The 15,838-nt window shown below is 38.5% G+C and overlaps 1 protein-coding gene across 1 annotated transcript in view; it reads right to left on the bottom strand.

The window, feature by feature from the left end:
• The window catches only part of LOC148360810 (alpha-1,6-mannosylglycoprotein 6-beta-N-acetylglucosaminyltransferase B-like), a 155,913-nt gene that overhangs the window by 28,914 nt on the left and 111,161 nt on the right, over positions 1-15,838 (bottom strand). Inside the window, exon 9 of the mRNA XM_088341707.1 lies at positions 7,598-7,729. Coding sequence (XP_088197833.1) covers positions 7,598-7,729 — 132 coding nt within the window. The remainder of the gene's footprint in view (positions 1-7,597; positions 7,730-15,838) is intronic.

The raw sequence follows: 15,838 nt of genomic DNA, 5'->3' as shown, positions 1-15,838 counted from the left end.
AGACGCCTTATCCGATATCACTGTCAGAAAGAGACCGCTATTGGCCATAGATTGGAGTCCCCGAAGGGGGTGAACGAGGAAAATTAGGATGGTGACATTTGAGCTAATTTGGGTGAAATGCTCACCGGCGCTCGTCTGATGTCAGCCATTGAGCGTTTGACCTACCCACTTTGAAAGCTTACATTTGTCGGAACGTTCCGATATAATAATTATGCTAACGAGTGGTTCTTTAATGGGGCAAGTTGGTTTTAAACAGATTTAAAAGGGCTCAGATGATGGTGTTGCGTTTCACTGCTTTCGCCTTGCCAGATTGGAACGAGATTCTTTTAATATTCCAACCTCCATCTGCGTTTCCAGTCTGGAGCTTCTACAAGTTTACCAATTGGCAGTGACAGTGCATTACTTAAGAGAGGCAGTATTGTATTTGGTTTCACACCCTCCTACTCAAAATGAGCCAGTTCTGCAATATATCAGTAACAGTGACTTCTATTGATTTGTTTTTGTCTATTTCATTCGATTTCAACCGCACGAAGGCCTTTAGAAAATTGTTCATGAGTTCAAATGTGAGTGTCATCAAGTCTGTATGTGTCCTTCCAGAGTGTTAAGTCAGCGGGAAGATCCAATGTTACTGGAAAACCTAATGAGGACAGGGCTTATAGAAAATGTATGGCCAAGACTCAGTTGTGTACAACGTGGTATGAATTATATTTTTACGTAGCACAAGAAACTATCCTCTTTTTTATTTTTTGATAATGGTGTTCAATAAATCGACTAGACGTTTTTGGTTTATGCTAATATTAACTCATTTACAGTATAATCAGGATCGTAATTTATAGAGGACATTCCCTCAAATACAAAGAATGTCTTGGACAACTATAAAAATGTCTTTCACAAAAAAACCCTTCATGTTTAATTCTTTATTTGTATTTATGTATCAAGTTGCTGATAAATGTCAATGCGCTATTCATTACAAAATGTTACCGCTCGAGACAGAGATGCTATTGCGCATGAGCGACTCTCAGCAGAGATTTTAATCATGTAGAGATGCCTCACTCTGTTGAAAAATGTGTCTGCCAACAGTAATCGACAATGAAATTCATTGCCGATTACTTCGATTATTGATTTTTGTCAACATTGTTGCAGCCAGAGTATACGCAAGTCTCGGAGAGGGATCAGTTCAAAATAGGATAAAAGTTACCGTAAAATTTGGACTATAGAGCGCACCTGATTATAAGCCGCACCCAGCAAATTTTTAAACGAAAAATCATTTTGTACACAGATAAGCCGCACCTAAATATAAGCCGCATGTGCCCACATTCAAAGAAGCCCTAAAAGAAAAAAAATAAGATAAAAGACTAGCAGGACAAATGGGCAAAAATAATTACAACATAGAATTTGGAGACTGGCCGTAGTTATACTAATCGTGAAAAGAAAGGCAAGACACTGAATCCCTAATGCCCCCAATAAGCAGGTTGGCACCTTGCATGGCTGACTCCCTAATGGTGTGTGAGTGTGTGTGTGAATGGGTAAGCGTGAAGCACATTGTAAAGCGCTTTGTGAGGTCTTCATTGACCTGAAAAGCGCTATATAAATGCAGACCATTTACCATTGAATTTTATTAAACATTTAATATTGCACACCAACAAAGGTGATTGCATATGCAATCGTTCATCATATTATATCTCACTTTTGTTAGTTGTTTTGACTACAAAACACGATTCACATCATTGTCATTATTGGCTAATCATGTTGCTGTTCTTTGATTTCCAAACACAGCGTAATTTTTCAACGAAAAGGAATTTAATAGAAATAAACAAGCTCAGGATAGAGCTTTTAGAACAGGTTTGAATTTCTTATCAGTGGTTTTTTTCCTGTTCTCCTTGAAAGTTCAAAATCCATAGATGTATTTTCTCTTTATTTCGAGTGTCTACTAAACTACTGACGTGTTGGTCAGTCTACCAGTACTACTTTGTAAATATTGCCTATCTCGATATTGTGCATTGTCTCATTATTTTTCCTCTAAAACTTTTTATAATATGTTATGCAGAAATTAGATGAATTGGTACAATATCCAATGCTGCCCAGTAAGATGCCTGGAATGTCCCCACATAAAACTTAGTTTTATAGTCACCAAAACGACATGGCGTAGGCTACTTTTTGAGTATGCCACGTTCATATTGCTGCTTTGTCTCATTGAAAACATTTAGATTGATTGGAAACATAAAATTAAAGTAATTAAACCGGCTTGAAAGGCTCCAAAGCCCCACAACAATTGATTAACGGGGCTTCTCTGCACCACAAGGCTCAATGGAACGGCTCCAGATATTGACGGGGAAAATGTTAGATGAAAGACAGAGACCTCTAATGATTCACGAGCATTCTCCTGGCCTTGGTTCTGATGGATTTTAAGACGCTAACATTTGTTTTTGATAGCTTTATGCAAACAGAAAAGAAAAACACAGCCATGCCTTGCACATTTAAAGAGGGCTGCAAATAAAGAAATCCATACAGACACAGAAAAGCACATATAAAGACAGAAACACGGGCACACCGAAGGCAGACCGAGATGTGAGAGCACCAGGCAGACAAGACAGGCTGGCACGAGGATGACTGTGAGTAACAGTGAAAGCCAAACAGATGTGAAAAACCCACTCGAGTAGAAAACAGGACAAGAGACAGACAGGTGGACTAACAGGCAGATGATGTGTCTCTCGCTAAAAGCAACATCGATTAAGCAGTTCTACGGATTGCCCACCGCTCTGCAAAGAGTTAAAATGGCAACAATAAACATAAAGAGAAATCCTGCAGTAACACACGTTAATGCTCAGAGATAAGAGCGAGAGTAAAAGATCCTCACGGCTTAATGGTGGATCGATCCAAACATCAATAACGACATGAGAATTGACATTGACCGTTATAAACCTAAAATGATCATTTCTCTATGTTAAGCACTGCAGCAATTTTATTAAACATAAAACGTGTCTTAATGTGATAATTATTTCAAAATGGGTAAAGAAAAAGAAAGATTGCTGTTTGAATCTAGGCTCAAAACACAATTCTATTCTATAGCTTACGAATGACCTGTATTATACGTTGACAATATCTGCGTATTATTTGTTATTGCAACATCCGTTGTTGCCTGGTCATCCTGAAATGGGGATTACCTCATTCTCAATGTTTTATTCATTTTTTCAGGTTGAGGTTTTTGAGTTTTCCCTTCATGTAGGTTTGAGATCAGGGGATGGTAATAGTAATAGTCTGTAGTTTGCAATAATCTGTGGTCTGTGTATTTTATGTCACATATTATATAGATTATTCGTTTTTCTGTATTTTTTTTTTTCAATACCTAAAAAAATGTGATTTTTTTTTTGAACTCCTCAAATCTTATAAATAAACAAAAAAAATTGGGCCACACAGTAAAAAACGCGAATTTGGTCATTGTGTTTGAATAAAAAACAAACAAATCGTGCTAAAAGTAAAAAACAACCTTCCTGCATCCCCAATTTCCCTAAAATGTAAATCTTGTTCAGGGGTTGGCAAGCCAAAATGTTGAAAAAGCATTATTGGAACAAAAAATAAAAATAAGAACACATGTTTGTATAAGCCTTATAAGTAAGGCAACACGTACTGCATATACATGCTGTATATATCTACAATAATTGGAAAACGTTGAGAATATGTGTGTCATATTTTTCCTCCAACAGATACCATATCATTTTTCCATTATCTAAAATTTTCTAAAATGCACCAGGGAGCCACATTGCGCACCAAAAAGCCACATGCAGCACCAGAACCCTTCTTGACCCCAATCTAGTTTCAAACAATCCAAAAGATTAAATATTTCATGAAAAACAAGAAACAAAAATCAACAAAATGGCTTGCATAGATTGAAAGTATTTTATTTTTATTTGACCTTATCTGGGTAATATTTGAACCAAGTTTTAAGGAGGGCGTTCCAAGTATACCCGCAGCCTGACAATTGAACCATTTTACCAGGCAGTGTGGATATTACACCAATCCATCAAATGTCAGCCAAGCCTGAAGAATCCCAAATTGGCTAAAATACACTAATATAATGGGTAGAGAACCATAGTTCCCTGAGAGGGATAGCCTGCTTGTTTCTAATGTTTCCCTTCTCTAACACAGCTGCAGTTCTTCCTGCCAGCTCTGTAGAAGTTTAATAAATATCCAGTTCATCAGCTTTGTTGGAGCAGTGAGACACAGATAAAAGGCTATGGGTCTCAAAGACCAGGGTTCCCCTAATTCTGTTATGATTGGGCTGCCATTCATTTAAAAAAAGAGCCAGAGTTCACATTTGATCGCTTGTCCGTTTCAATGTAGTTTGCACATTTCTCACTTACTAAACTAAATTGGACACCATGTAGGAGAAAGCACAAATCAAGAAACCAAACACTAATGCGAGACTGCTGTCCTCAGGAAGCAGTTAGATTCAGACTGCAGCTGTGCGCTGACATGTAATATGGGGGAAATGTGCTATTTTTCCAGTGCGGCCGTGTGTGTGTGTTTATGACACATGGATGCACTCACAGGGCGAGAAAAAGAGAAACAACTAAACTGCTTGTGTTCTGAGAAAGGGAATAAAAGAGCTTCCCCTGTAATGCTTATAATTGGATTTTAAAAATACATGTCATGGCTTTCATTGGCCCGGTGTTGTTTGCTACCAAACATATCCCGGTGGACCACTTTGTGTTTCTTATTTTTGGGTTTCTTCGCCTCAATGTCGCAGCCTTACATTCTCTTCAAATATTTGTCTATATTGTTTCTACATTTGCCATTTGGCCTGCCGTCAGATACCACGCAGTCATTTTTGTCAGGCACACTGATCGCAAAAGAATAAATGTCAATTGCTGCAATCATAGCATAGTGGAGACCTCACTACTGAAAGGATTTTGCTCTTTGGGTCTCATGTCTGTTGTGGCCTACTTTCCAGGATGTTCCACCTCTGTGGGGACAGATAAAGCTGTTAGGCACACTCCGAGATGTGCGAGCATCCCACATCCGCATGCACCAGCACTCACACGTTTTTGTAATGTTAACGGTATTTTTTTGCCAGGCGTACTACGTCATGTCTTTTTTCTGCTGCTCTCAACTTCCTTTATTTGACTCTTCGAACATTCAAACAACAGAACCAACCAATGGCCTGATTTATTGCAACCCTGAATACAGTACCTAATTGATTTACACGTTTAACCAGTAACATATCCAACCATGTGAAGTGAAGCTCCCCAAATTATCCGAAATAATTCGTTTTATTTGTAAAAGTGCAATTTTCCTCATAAATGTGATTTTGATGCTTTAAAGCACTCTGTAGCGCAGAGATAAATGATACACCCAAACTATGAAAATGCCACATTAGTACTCATACCCATCTAGTGTAAATCCATGCATCTGGAAAGCCGTGGATGCACAAAACGCAAGCAACTTTTGAAGCAGGGACAAACAACCACAGAACTTTATTGATTTTGGTCAGTGAATGAATTAAATATTCTTTTAATGTTGAAAACTAACAGTGGAAACAATGCCTATTTGCTTTATGACGTCGCTCGGGCTTGCCCCCCCTGACTAGATTGTTGGGGACGGCAATTCATATTATTAGCATTTGCATTCTGCATTTTTTTTTTTTATATAGCGCTTTTCAAGTCAATGACTTTCCAAAGTGCTTTACAGTGTGCTTCACATTTCCCAATAGCAGCCTTGTATTGCAGCCATGTAAGACGCTAACCTGCTTATTGAGGGTGTTAGGGGTTCAGTGTCTTACCCAAGGACATTTCAACATGTAACATGGACAACTGGGATCCTTTGATCCCAAGACGAGCGCTCTACCTCCTGAGCTACTCTCTAGGCAAGTAAACGATTTATTTATCCACTCAGTGCCCAGGAGTCAGAAAGCAGTTCTCTGATTGGTTTGCATGTACAGTATGACTGCAACGAACAACTGTTTTAAAAATGGATTAATCAGGCAATTATTTTTTCGATTATTCGATGAATCGGATAACAACACATTTTTAATTTCCCCTTCTTTAATCAAATATAGGACAAATGGAAAAATAGCACACACAACAACAGAATGTTTGTGAAATAGCTGAGCAATAAACAGAAATATATACAAATGTATCCTATGTAGCTGCTAATATGTGAGATACCTTTTTTTTAAAGTGAAAAAAAAAGGTAAGCATCAGTGGAGAATGCGTTTACTTTGTCAGATGTCATCCTATTGTACTTTGAATGTTTTATAGAGCATTTTGAGATTCATTTAGGTATCTCAAAAGTGCTATATAAATTCGGTTTTGGCTCCAAATGACCTTGTGCAACAATGCGCCATCTGCCAGATAAAAGTGGCAGTACAAGCATGTCTGCTCAACAGCCCAACTACAATCCAACGTCACAATGAAATTCAATGCATAACTTGCAACATGACGGTAAGATGAAAAAACCCGTTGCAAACCCTTTGTAACCCTAGTGTACAGTCCCTTATGAATTTAGGCTGCAACTCTGTGAATTACCTACATATCCGTCGAACCTATTCAATTCTTTAATGTTAGTGCAAAATCTGCCTAAAATCCCAATCCAAGACGTACAGTGGAACCTCGGTTTTCGAACGCCTCTCAGTTCGAACAATTCGGTTCTCGACCAAAAATTGAGAAATTCTTGCTTCGCTTTTCGTTCAAAAAATCGGAGTTCGAACGCCGGTACGGTAGGGGCGATGCAGAGCGGGGCACGAGTGTAGATTGCCCCCACCCCTTGTGAAGAACTGTTGTCATGGCAACGCGCACTCCTTCTCTGCTTTTGTTTTTCAAAAGCGGTGAAGGGAGTGTTTTAACTCCTAATTATGCCTCGGAAGAAGGTTGGTGCAAGCAGCAAAGTTGCTACAGGTGAAAAAAGAGGAGTAGTGCGTACAACTATTGCATTTAAGAAAGAAATAATAGCAAAATATGAAGAAGGTGTGCGAGTTTCCCTTCTTTCAGGAATACAGCATGGCTTCTGCAGACTACCGCCAAGGTAAGAAATCCTACTCACAATTATTTTCTTTATCCTTTAACCGCTCACCACTTGTTGTGGAGACCCGGGTGCTAAATGACGTGTAAACGACCTGATTTTTTTATTTTTACACGTTCATGTTAGCGTAATCTTTCGTCCGGAAGATTACGCTAACGCGAACGTACGATTAGCCTGGGTTAGCTTCATGTTTACTTTCGTGGTAAACATTTAGGGTGTAGGAACGGATTAAAACAATTTTACCTTACTTTTAATGGGAAAAAACGACTTCGGTGATCGTACAAATCGGTTTTCGTACAAAGAAATGGAACGGATTGTGGTCGAGAACCGAGGTTCCACTGTATTACAAAATAAATTTATCTTCGACTTTTTGGAGAATATGGAATAAGTTTTGATCTGTTTTTAAAAGGCAAAACTATGATGTTTAGTCAGCAGATGAGTGTAGCATGGGCATCTTAGCAGAAAAACAGGTGAGACAATAACTAAAGCAGCCGAGGGGTACTGGATGAAAAATAGAGGTTTGACGTCTAAAGCCATCAATGCCGCCCAGTGTTTTAAAAAGAGGAACGAAAGAACTAACTTGTGCCTCTTGAGCGAGAGTCCCATGTGCTGCTTCATCTGCTGCAGGCCGTGGTAGTCCGTATAGATGAGGTCAAACGGCAACGGCCCAGTCAGCGGACAACTGCCTCTGCCGGGGGGCACACCAAGGAAGCTGTGACACACACACAAAAATGTTCTTACAATACGAAAGTGCTGACTCGTCATAAAACAACATTTCATGGTTCGCTTTCTTGTACACTCAAATGATCAAATTATATTGAAATCCTCCGGCGTACGGGCATTTGTTGTTTTACCTCAAGTTGCAGACGCGCGAAAAAACATTTTTACATAGGGAGTATTTCTTTTTGCTTGGCATGGTGCGTTTGGGATGAACAAAGCACAATTGCGGGAACAGAACAACTGAGGTTGGCAGATTTTTGAGGCGTTGGACTGACATTTTGTGAGCGATAAGCTGCAGCAGGAATATTGAGCAGGGCAGACAATTGGCAGCTGTTAAGGAGAGCGATTAAACATGTCAAGTGTTGTGTGTGTGTGTACCCAATCAGAATATATATATATATATATATATATATATATTTATACATATATATATATATGTGTATTTTTCTTAAATGTCAGCACATTCCCATCTACTTAATTGGTTTGTCAGAGCAAGATTACTTTTTCGTTTTTTCCCTGCAGGCAATTTTGTATCATATTTCTGGTTTCTATAATTGTTACATGATACTGGAAATATTAAACCTGTAAATCCCCACTGGTGGCCCAGGTACCAAATGCATGGCTTACCACGCTTTCTTGTAATTGAAAAATCACAAATTATAATTGTTGTGGTCCCAGTAAAGCCATACGCTATTTATGTGTAATTTTGTACTTATACAACTATTTGTTTTGTAAGTCCTAAGAGACTTTTAGTTTTGAACTAAACTTGATCTTAATAAGTAGGCACTTCCTCTTTCATTTAGCGTTCAGTAAGTTACCAGCGTATCACTGGAGATTGTTGAATAAAAACTGGGCGTTCAGCAAGTTAGCAATTAAAATATTAGCATGATTGTCTAAATGGACAAATTGGGGAACAGCAGTACTCATTCTTTGTTTTTTGGGGAGTCGACGCACAAACACGGGTTGCATCGAGCCTTTTTCTTACGGCTCTGTTCAATCCAGAAGCAACAACGACAACGGACACTCAAGCTTGATTTACGCAGACGGGAGTGCAGCATTTTGCATTTACACTTCCCATCTGTTCCGAAGTACCTAAACATCTAGCATATTTATATGTTTAACAGTCGTCCCGCCGATGTTTCACAGGAATGAGTATTTTTTTTCACAAGCGCACTGTTGAAACTGTGACTGACGCCAAGAATTCAAGGTCACCACGAAGAACTGAACTCAGCCCGGTTCCACCTTGAAAATATTGTGCTGACGGGAAAAGGCCAAACAAGATGAGGCCCCCTACCTCTTCCTCCCACCATAGCAATGAGTGGACTTATGCCCCACAGTGAAAATATGTGAGAAACTATAGGATTCTAGATGTGTAAATATTGTATAACTAATAAATGAGTAAATGTATGATAACTAATCAAATATTTGATAGCATTTGTTTTCTTTATGAGTCTAAAAGGTTCATAAAGGAACAGTGTGTATTATTTAGCACTTCCTAGTGGTTAATAGCCTGAAGAAGGGTGGGTGCCACCAGGCTGTACTTGCCCAAGACACACCACAGGAAATGGTACCCCTAACAACCCTATTGGTTGAGGGATACAACCAACCGACCAAGTGGTAAAACACATCGTTCATAAAGAAAATTAACTATGTTGATTTCAAATAAGAAAACATACCGTAAATTCCAGACTATAGAGCGCACCTGATTATAAATCGCACCCACCACATTTCGGGAGGAAAACTGATTTTGTACACACACAAGCCGCACCTGTATATTAGCCGCATGCGCCCACATTGAAAAAACGCAACACAAACACAAAATTAACCCATACCCGATACAGTCCAAAAAACACAGCCGTCAAAATGAACGGAAAATGATACTTAACATTTAATGCAGACCTGCAGAGCCCAGGTGCCCGTTGAAAGTAATCCAAGGAAAAAAGTGTATATTTCCAAAGGTAAGGGTGGGAAAAATATATATCCACTATTGTCGGCCGCGTCCACAAACACGTCTCACCTTTGCTCCACTTCCCGTCAGCCCGCGTTCGCCCCGCCCCTTCTTTCTCATTTGCTCGTACAAAACATATCAGAATAAGTTTCTAAAATAGATACATTACAAAAATATACAGTTGCAAATACATATTATACTTGGTTACATATATTTACAAAAAAAGACGGTACACCGAGAGAGTTTTCAAAGCTTTAATAATAATATTATAACTTTCATCCCAAACCGTGCCTGTGAAGGGTAGCAAAACGCTACTAGCAACACGCTCGCAACACAGTAAACAGCTCTGTTAAAAAAACATACCGTGCTTGTAGTAAGCACGGTAAACCGTCCTCATCTTCTTCCTTATACCTGACGACATCAAAGACGTCTTCCTTCAATATGGGAAAGAGACTTTGTCATACCGACGTGGTCGCACGTTCCCTTATTTAAAAACGTTAGCATCACGATCGTAAAGTAAGTCCTATATCGGAATGCTCGACTGCGTTTATTTAAAGTTGCGTTATGTGCCATTCTTTTTGCAATTTGCATGATGAGGATACGTCTTCGCTAATTTAATTTGTGCACAAGCTAAGAAGTTGCAGTTTAAATGTTACCTTTTTTACTGGAGCGCCGCTGGTGGCCGTTAGAAAAATTACATAAATTGGCCGCCTCACTGAATAAGCCGCAGGGTTGAAAGTTTGGGGAAAAAGTAGCGGCTTATAGTCCGGAATTTACGGTATGTTGATTTCAAATAAGAAAACATACATAAACTATCATATACACATGTTTTTCCCCATTGTTGAAGGTCAATAAATTATTTAGCATAAAATGAGCCTCACTTAATGGAGCTGACTTAATTGTCCGCCATTTTGCTGCTACGGGTACCAAAAAACTCAAAAAGGCTGGGCAAACTAACAAGAATTAAAATGGTGCGGTTTAGTCACTTTGAGTCTCTGTAATTTGTATGCATCCATGTGCTTTTTAGCACTCTTTTTCAGTTGCACTGCACTATACAGCAACATCTATTCAACAAAAAATACTCACTGTCCCTCCAAGTCAGCTCTCAAATGAATAAAATAAAACATTTGAATGCCTAGCTAGATGAATTTTATGGATATTGCCTTAAAGTTGGAATATGCTGTCGGTTGTTGTTGTTATAAGGTCCTGAATACAGTAAACACATGAAAACATACTTTTTTTATTTGGTCGTCTTGAATAAATAAAGTGACATTTCATACCTTGGAAACCTATGCAGTGACTATCGAAAATAGCAGAGCTTCTGAGAAGGGCGCAACAGAGATTAGCCTTGGAGCTATACAGTCGATAAGGGTCATAAGCGCTGCTTGGCACTAGAGGCTGCTACTTAGTTGCTCAAGGCCACCATGTTCCACAAAGTTCCTGAGCTTCCAGCAGAACAAAACTTAACTGAAGTTCTGAAATTGTGTATTTTTCACAAAATGACATCACAAGCACATAGCTTTTGCTTCAATCAAAGCAAAGCCGGCGAGGGGTGCTGGCCTTTGGCACGACACGCTGCAAACAAACAACTTGAATATAGAGTATTGATGAGGACCTGTCTACCTTGCGGCAGCAGATAGTCGACCAATGGTGAGGAAACACCACGGATGCACGCGTGGTTGCCCCGTCTGTGTTTGTGCATATTTATTCGCACAAACACAGCTGCTGCTGACTGGCCTCTCTTATAAAAAAAAAAACCCAACACTAAATAAATTCACACTGGATAGATTTGCCGAGGGTTATAAGGGAGGGCGCAATCTCCACTGTCGGGATTTTATTTCAAGCAAATAAGAAGATAAATGCATGCTCTATTATTGGTACTTCAGCAGAAGAAACACACTTTTGAGTAGGGCTAAACGATTAACCAGAATCGAATCGATATGTGACATAGTGCGATTGTGTAATTGCAAAACACTCCGCTTTTTCATGGGTTTACAGTTCTGTGTTTGTTATTTGAGTGATGGAGTGTTCGGCCAACCTGGATTGTCACAGTTCGGATTTTAACGGCGCTGGCCAATCATAGGTGAGTTTTGACGGAACTTGTCACTAAAGGCGAGGGAAAATTTGCAAGCAGTGTGTGTGCGTGACTGTAATAGGCTGGTGTATTCTGTTAGTCAAACATCTGTGTACCCAGCCCCCGCTGCCCCCTAAAACAAACTGCGAAGCACAGCTGTACATCTGAGCTAGTATTTTAGCATCTCGTTACATTGAAAATAAATTCATCAGTTGAATTGGACTATCGGTAAAGTCAGAAGATCACAAATAAATGCTGATCACCAGGTGCTACGTGGATTGTTATCAAGTCTGGTGATGTGCAGATTTAATAATATAATCTCAGCCCCCCTGCGCATTTGTTTTTTTCTGTGCTTCTCAGCACTCGACAGAATGAGTACAAGGCTAACAATTCTCAACTAATGCAGAACATGTGACTCACCAACACCAGATCCAATACCCATGAAACGGATGACTACAACTCAAGGGAAACGGCTACATTCGGGACTTTTATATTTTAATCGTCGTGGAGACTTTGCTGAAGTTGTGGTTACCAGATGCTAGCATGCAGCTAGCTAGCTGCTTTTCTCTGAAAGGAGAACGTCTAATTTCGTTGTACTTTTGTATAATGACAATGGAGACAAGTTATTCAACTGCTTACATGCATTGTTTTAAGTATATATAAACAGTATACATGTGTATATACACATATTGTGGTTCTTTTGTTACAGTCGTATACTCTCAGTCAGTAATAACGTCATCTTGAGGTAAGTTTGCATTTCATTATGATCATGTTCTCACAAAAAACAGCACAGAAAATGCACATTTCTTTTAAAATCGAAAATCGCATCGAAATTGCAGTAAAGGCCTGAAATCATAATAAGGTTTTTTCCAAACCCGTGCAGCCCTACTTTTGAGAGTGCTCGTTATTGCATACAAAAGCCGTGTACTACTAAAGGCAACACGGGACGGATATAGAAAAACGCGTACAATGAGATGACACACAAACACATTGTACATTTTCCGCTATTCATTGGCAGTCTGTTCTATTTGTGATAAAGGCAGCGAAGCTGATGAAAGGACATTGGATACCTGTCTTAAAGTGAGTAGTGTGCAAAATAAACCACAGCTCCTTCCCCATTTTCCATTTGTTAGAGCCTGGCACAGAGTAAACAAGCATCTCGCATTATGTTCAAGTCCTGTGAGTGATGTCCAAACACATTAAGGCACACATTCCACACGCTACATTTTAATTTCACCTCTGATTTTGTTTGTATGGATATTAAAGATTGTGGAAAACAGGCGTTTTAGTTGCTTCTATTTAAAACAATTAGATTCTGTTTGGTTTGGGCGATATGACGATATTTGATCGTGAAGTACTTTAAATGAGATCTTGATTTCAAAAGATTGTTAAATTGTTTTTGGGGCTTGATCTAGTCCTTTTTTTGTATTCTCTGGCCTGGATTAGTAAAGCCTTTTACCTGTATGCCATCTCTTATGTGGACTAGTTTACGGGCTTGAGGTGTCGTTGCTGTCATGCAATTGCCGGACAAACCTCAACAAATTACCTGGTGTTCTCTTTTATTGATGTTTATTATGTTTGTGTACTGTAACTCAATGCTAAATCTATTCCACCCTGTTCATCCTGAAAAGGGGACTACCACTTGTGAGGCCCCTTCTCAAGGTTTCTTTTTTCCTCACGCTGAGGTTTTGAGTTTTTCCTTGACCGCATGTTGGTTTAAGATCAAGCGATGGTGTAATTATAATCCTGTGCAGTCCTTTGAGACATTTTGGTGATTAAGGGCTATACAAATAAATGTGACTTGACTTGGCTAGTGCCGTTTTAACACGTAGCATCGCTTTAGCAATTAGCGATAAATACTTAAGCAACTAAACCCTTTGCCTTGAACTTATACTACCAATACTTGCAATATGGAAATGGCTGCTAGCCGCTGATGCCAATGTCTTGGCGTAAATGCCTAGTTTTCAAATGCTAATTGTCATTAAAAAAATATAAATTTTTACATTACTGGAGTAAATATTTTACATGTTTGCATTGAGTGGACTATCGTGAATGTAACAGTTTAGTAGCTGACTATCATAGAAAGTTATTGGTGAGCTATACCGGCTTTACAGTTTTCTGGTATCCTATTTTAGTCATTTTTGTCCTATGTTTCAAAACAAGGTGAAAGCAAAGTTTTTTTGTGAAAATGTCACAAAATACTGCAAACGATAAGGATATCTTTGTATTTACCTTCGGCGCAGAATACACTTAGCAAGAGAGCAAAAGGAGTGCTTTGCGCGGTGTGCAGAGATCCGCCCACCTCTACCGCTCACCCAATCAAATTGAGTGGTTTGCTGGTGTTTTGGGTGAGTGTTTTCTGTGGGTTTTTATCATACAACATCTCATCAGAAAACATATATAGTTTAATGAGCTTCCATTAAAAGGATTTCATAGTGACCTACTGCCAAAATGGGGTAGATTCGTATGACACCTTCACTGTACAGTAAACTGTAGTTAAAATATGCCCTATATATACTGGATTGAACCTCCCACGTTGATTTGGCTTCAGATGTAACATGATTGGGATCTAACCATTGTTTAATTGATGTTGAAAATGTCAGGAAAAAAATGTTAAAACATCATATTGTCACGTCATATTGTCAGATATAACAAAATTGTGAATATGTTTGTTTGATGTTGAGATTGTCGTGTTTGTTTGCTGCTGTTGGTGTCGGTGGATTTGTTCGGACCAAAAAACAATCGATTTTGGCCTGGACGGATCTATTGAAACTAACAAAGATGTTACATAACGAAATTGTGAATATGCTTGATTGCTGTTAAGATTGTCGAGAAGGGTTGTTCAAACCTCACATTGTTTGTTTGCTGTTATTAGTGTCAATACATTTGTTCAAACCTCAAAAAATTTGACTTTGAAAAATAGCAGAGAAAAAGTGCAATAGTTAAACTATCTCCTGGGCCATATGTACTTATGAAAAGAGCCATATATGGCTTGCGAGCCATATGTTCGACCCCTGTCCTATGGTAACGTTTGTGGTAGATAGGCATTTTTTGTTTCTCCTAAATGCTATTGCACAAAACTGTAAATATATACCTTGGAACTTATTAGGGGATTTTAGTTGCTGCTAAATGTTATTGCATTTCTTTTCATTGCACTGTTGTTGCAATTATGATTTTTATTGCATTATCATTATAACTATATTATAACGGTCTCTATGCACTACATTGTAACTATTTTTGTCTATTCATCCTGACAGTCTTATCTTTTTAATTTATTATTTCAAGATTTGTATTATATGTTTACCTTGCAGTGCCATGTCTAATCTTGTTGCATAGAATGTTTCACAATGTTGATACCAATGACAATAAAGACTATTCAATTAGATTCTGATATACAGTTTTTTTGAAAAGAATCATGACAATTTTTTTTAATAATTCAGCCAAACATTAGGTCATGTTGCATTGACTTGCAGCCATTTCTTCGAAATACGTTTTATACTATTTGTTCAACTATCCAGAATGTTAATTTTCAGACTTACCATTTAACTTAGAGAATTTTAGATCCTGTCTGAAAACAACCACCTAGCATTGATTTTTCCTGCTTAATGCTAATGCTAACATAATTGTACACCCAAAACAGATATTGCTAACTTTGCTCAGTTTTCAAAAACAAGGAAAACTATCACGTCTTCTTGAAGCATTTTTTGACAGATCTATTCTATTCCCCATCTTTTTTTTTACCCTGAATACCAAAGCTTGTTTGCCCCGAGTGACTCCGTTGTACTGCTCATAACTCCAATCATATTGTCCCTGCCCAAAACCAGACAGAAGGAGTCCTCTATAATGAAAATGCGATAAGTCTGAATGTCTGCACAATAAAATCATACACGAACATTTTAAACATAGCCTGTCAAAGTCACAGTTACCTGAAGAAAAAACATCTGCTAACTGCTTATTTTCAACACATTAGAAATACTATTGAAAATATGTGGTTGACACTTTTTTGAATTCCTACATAAGCACACCGTTTATAACCCGTTTTAAAATGTTATGGGGAAAGTGCGCCTTTTTGCAAAATA

This window comes from Urocampus carinirostris, chromosome 8, assembly GCF_059441175.1.
Source record: "Urocampus carinirostris isolate Australia breed hairy pipefish chromosome 8, RoL_Ucar_1.0, whole genome shotgun sequence".
In the NCBI taxonomy this organism is placed as follows: domain Eukaryota; kingdom Metazoa; phylum Chordata; class Actinopteri; order Syngnathiformes; family Syngnathidae; genus Urocampus; species Urocampus carinirostris.
The sequence above is the reverse complement of the archived record's forward strand: the minus strand, read 5'-3'. Positions and strand labels throughout refer to the sequence as shown.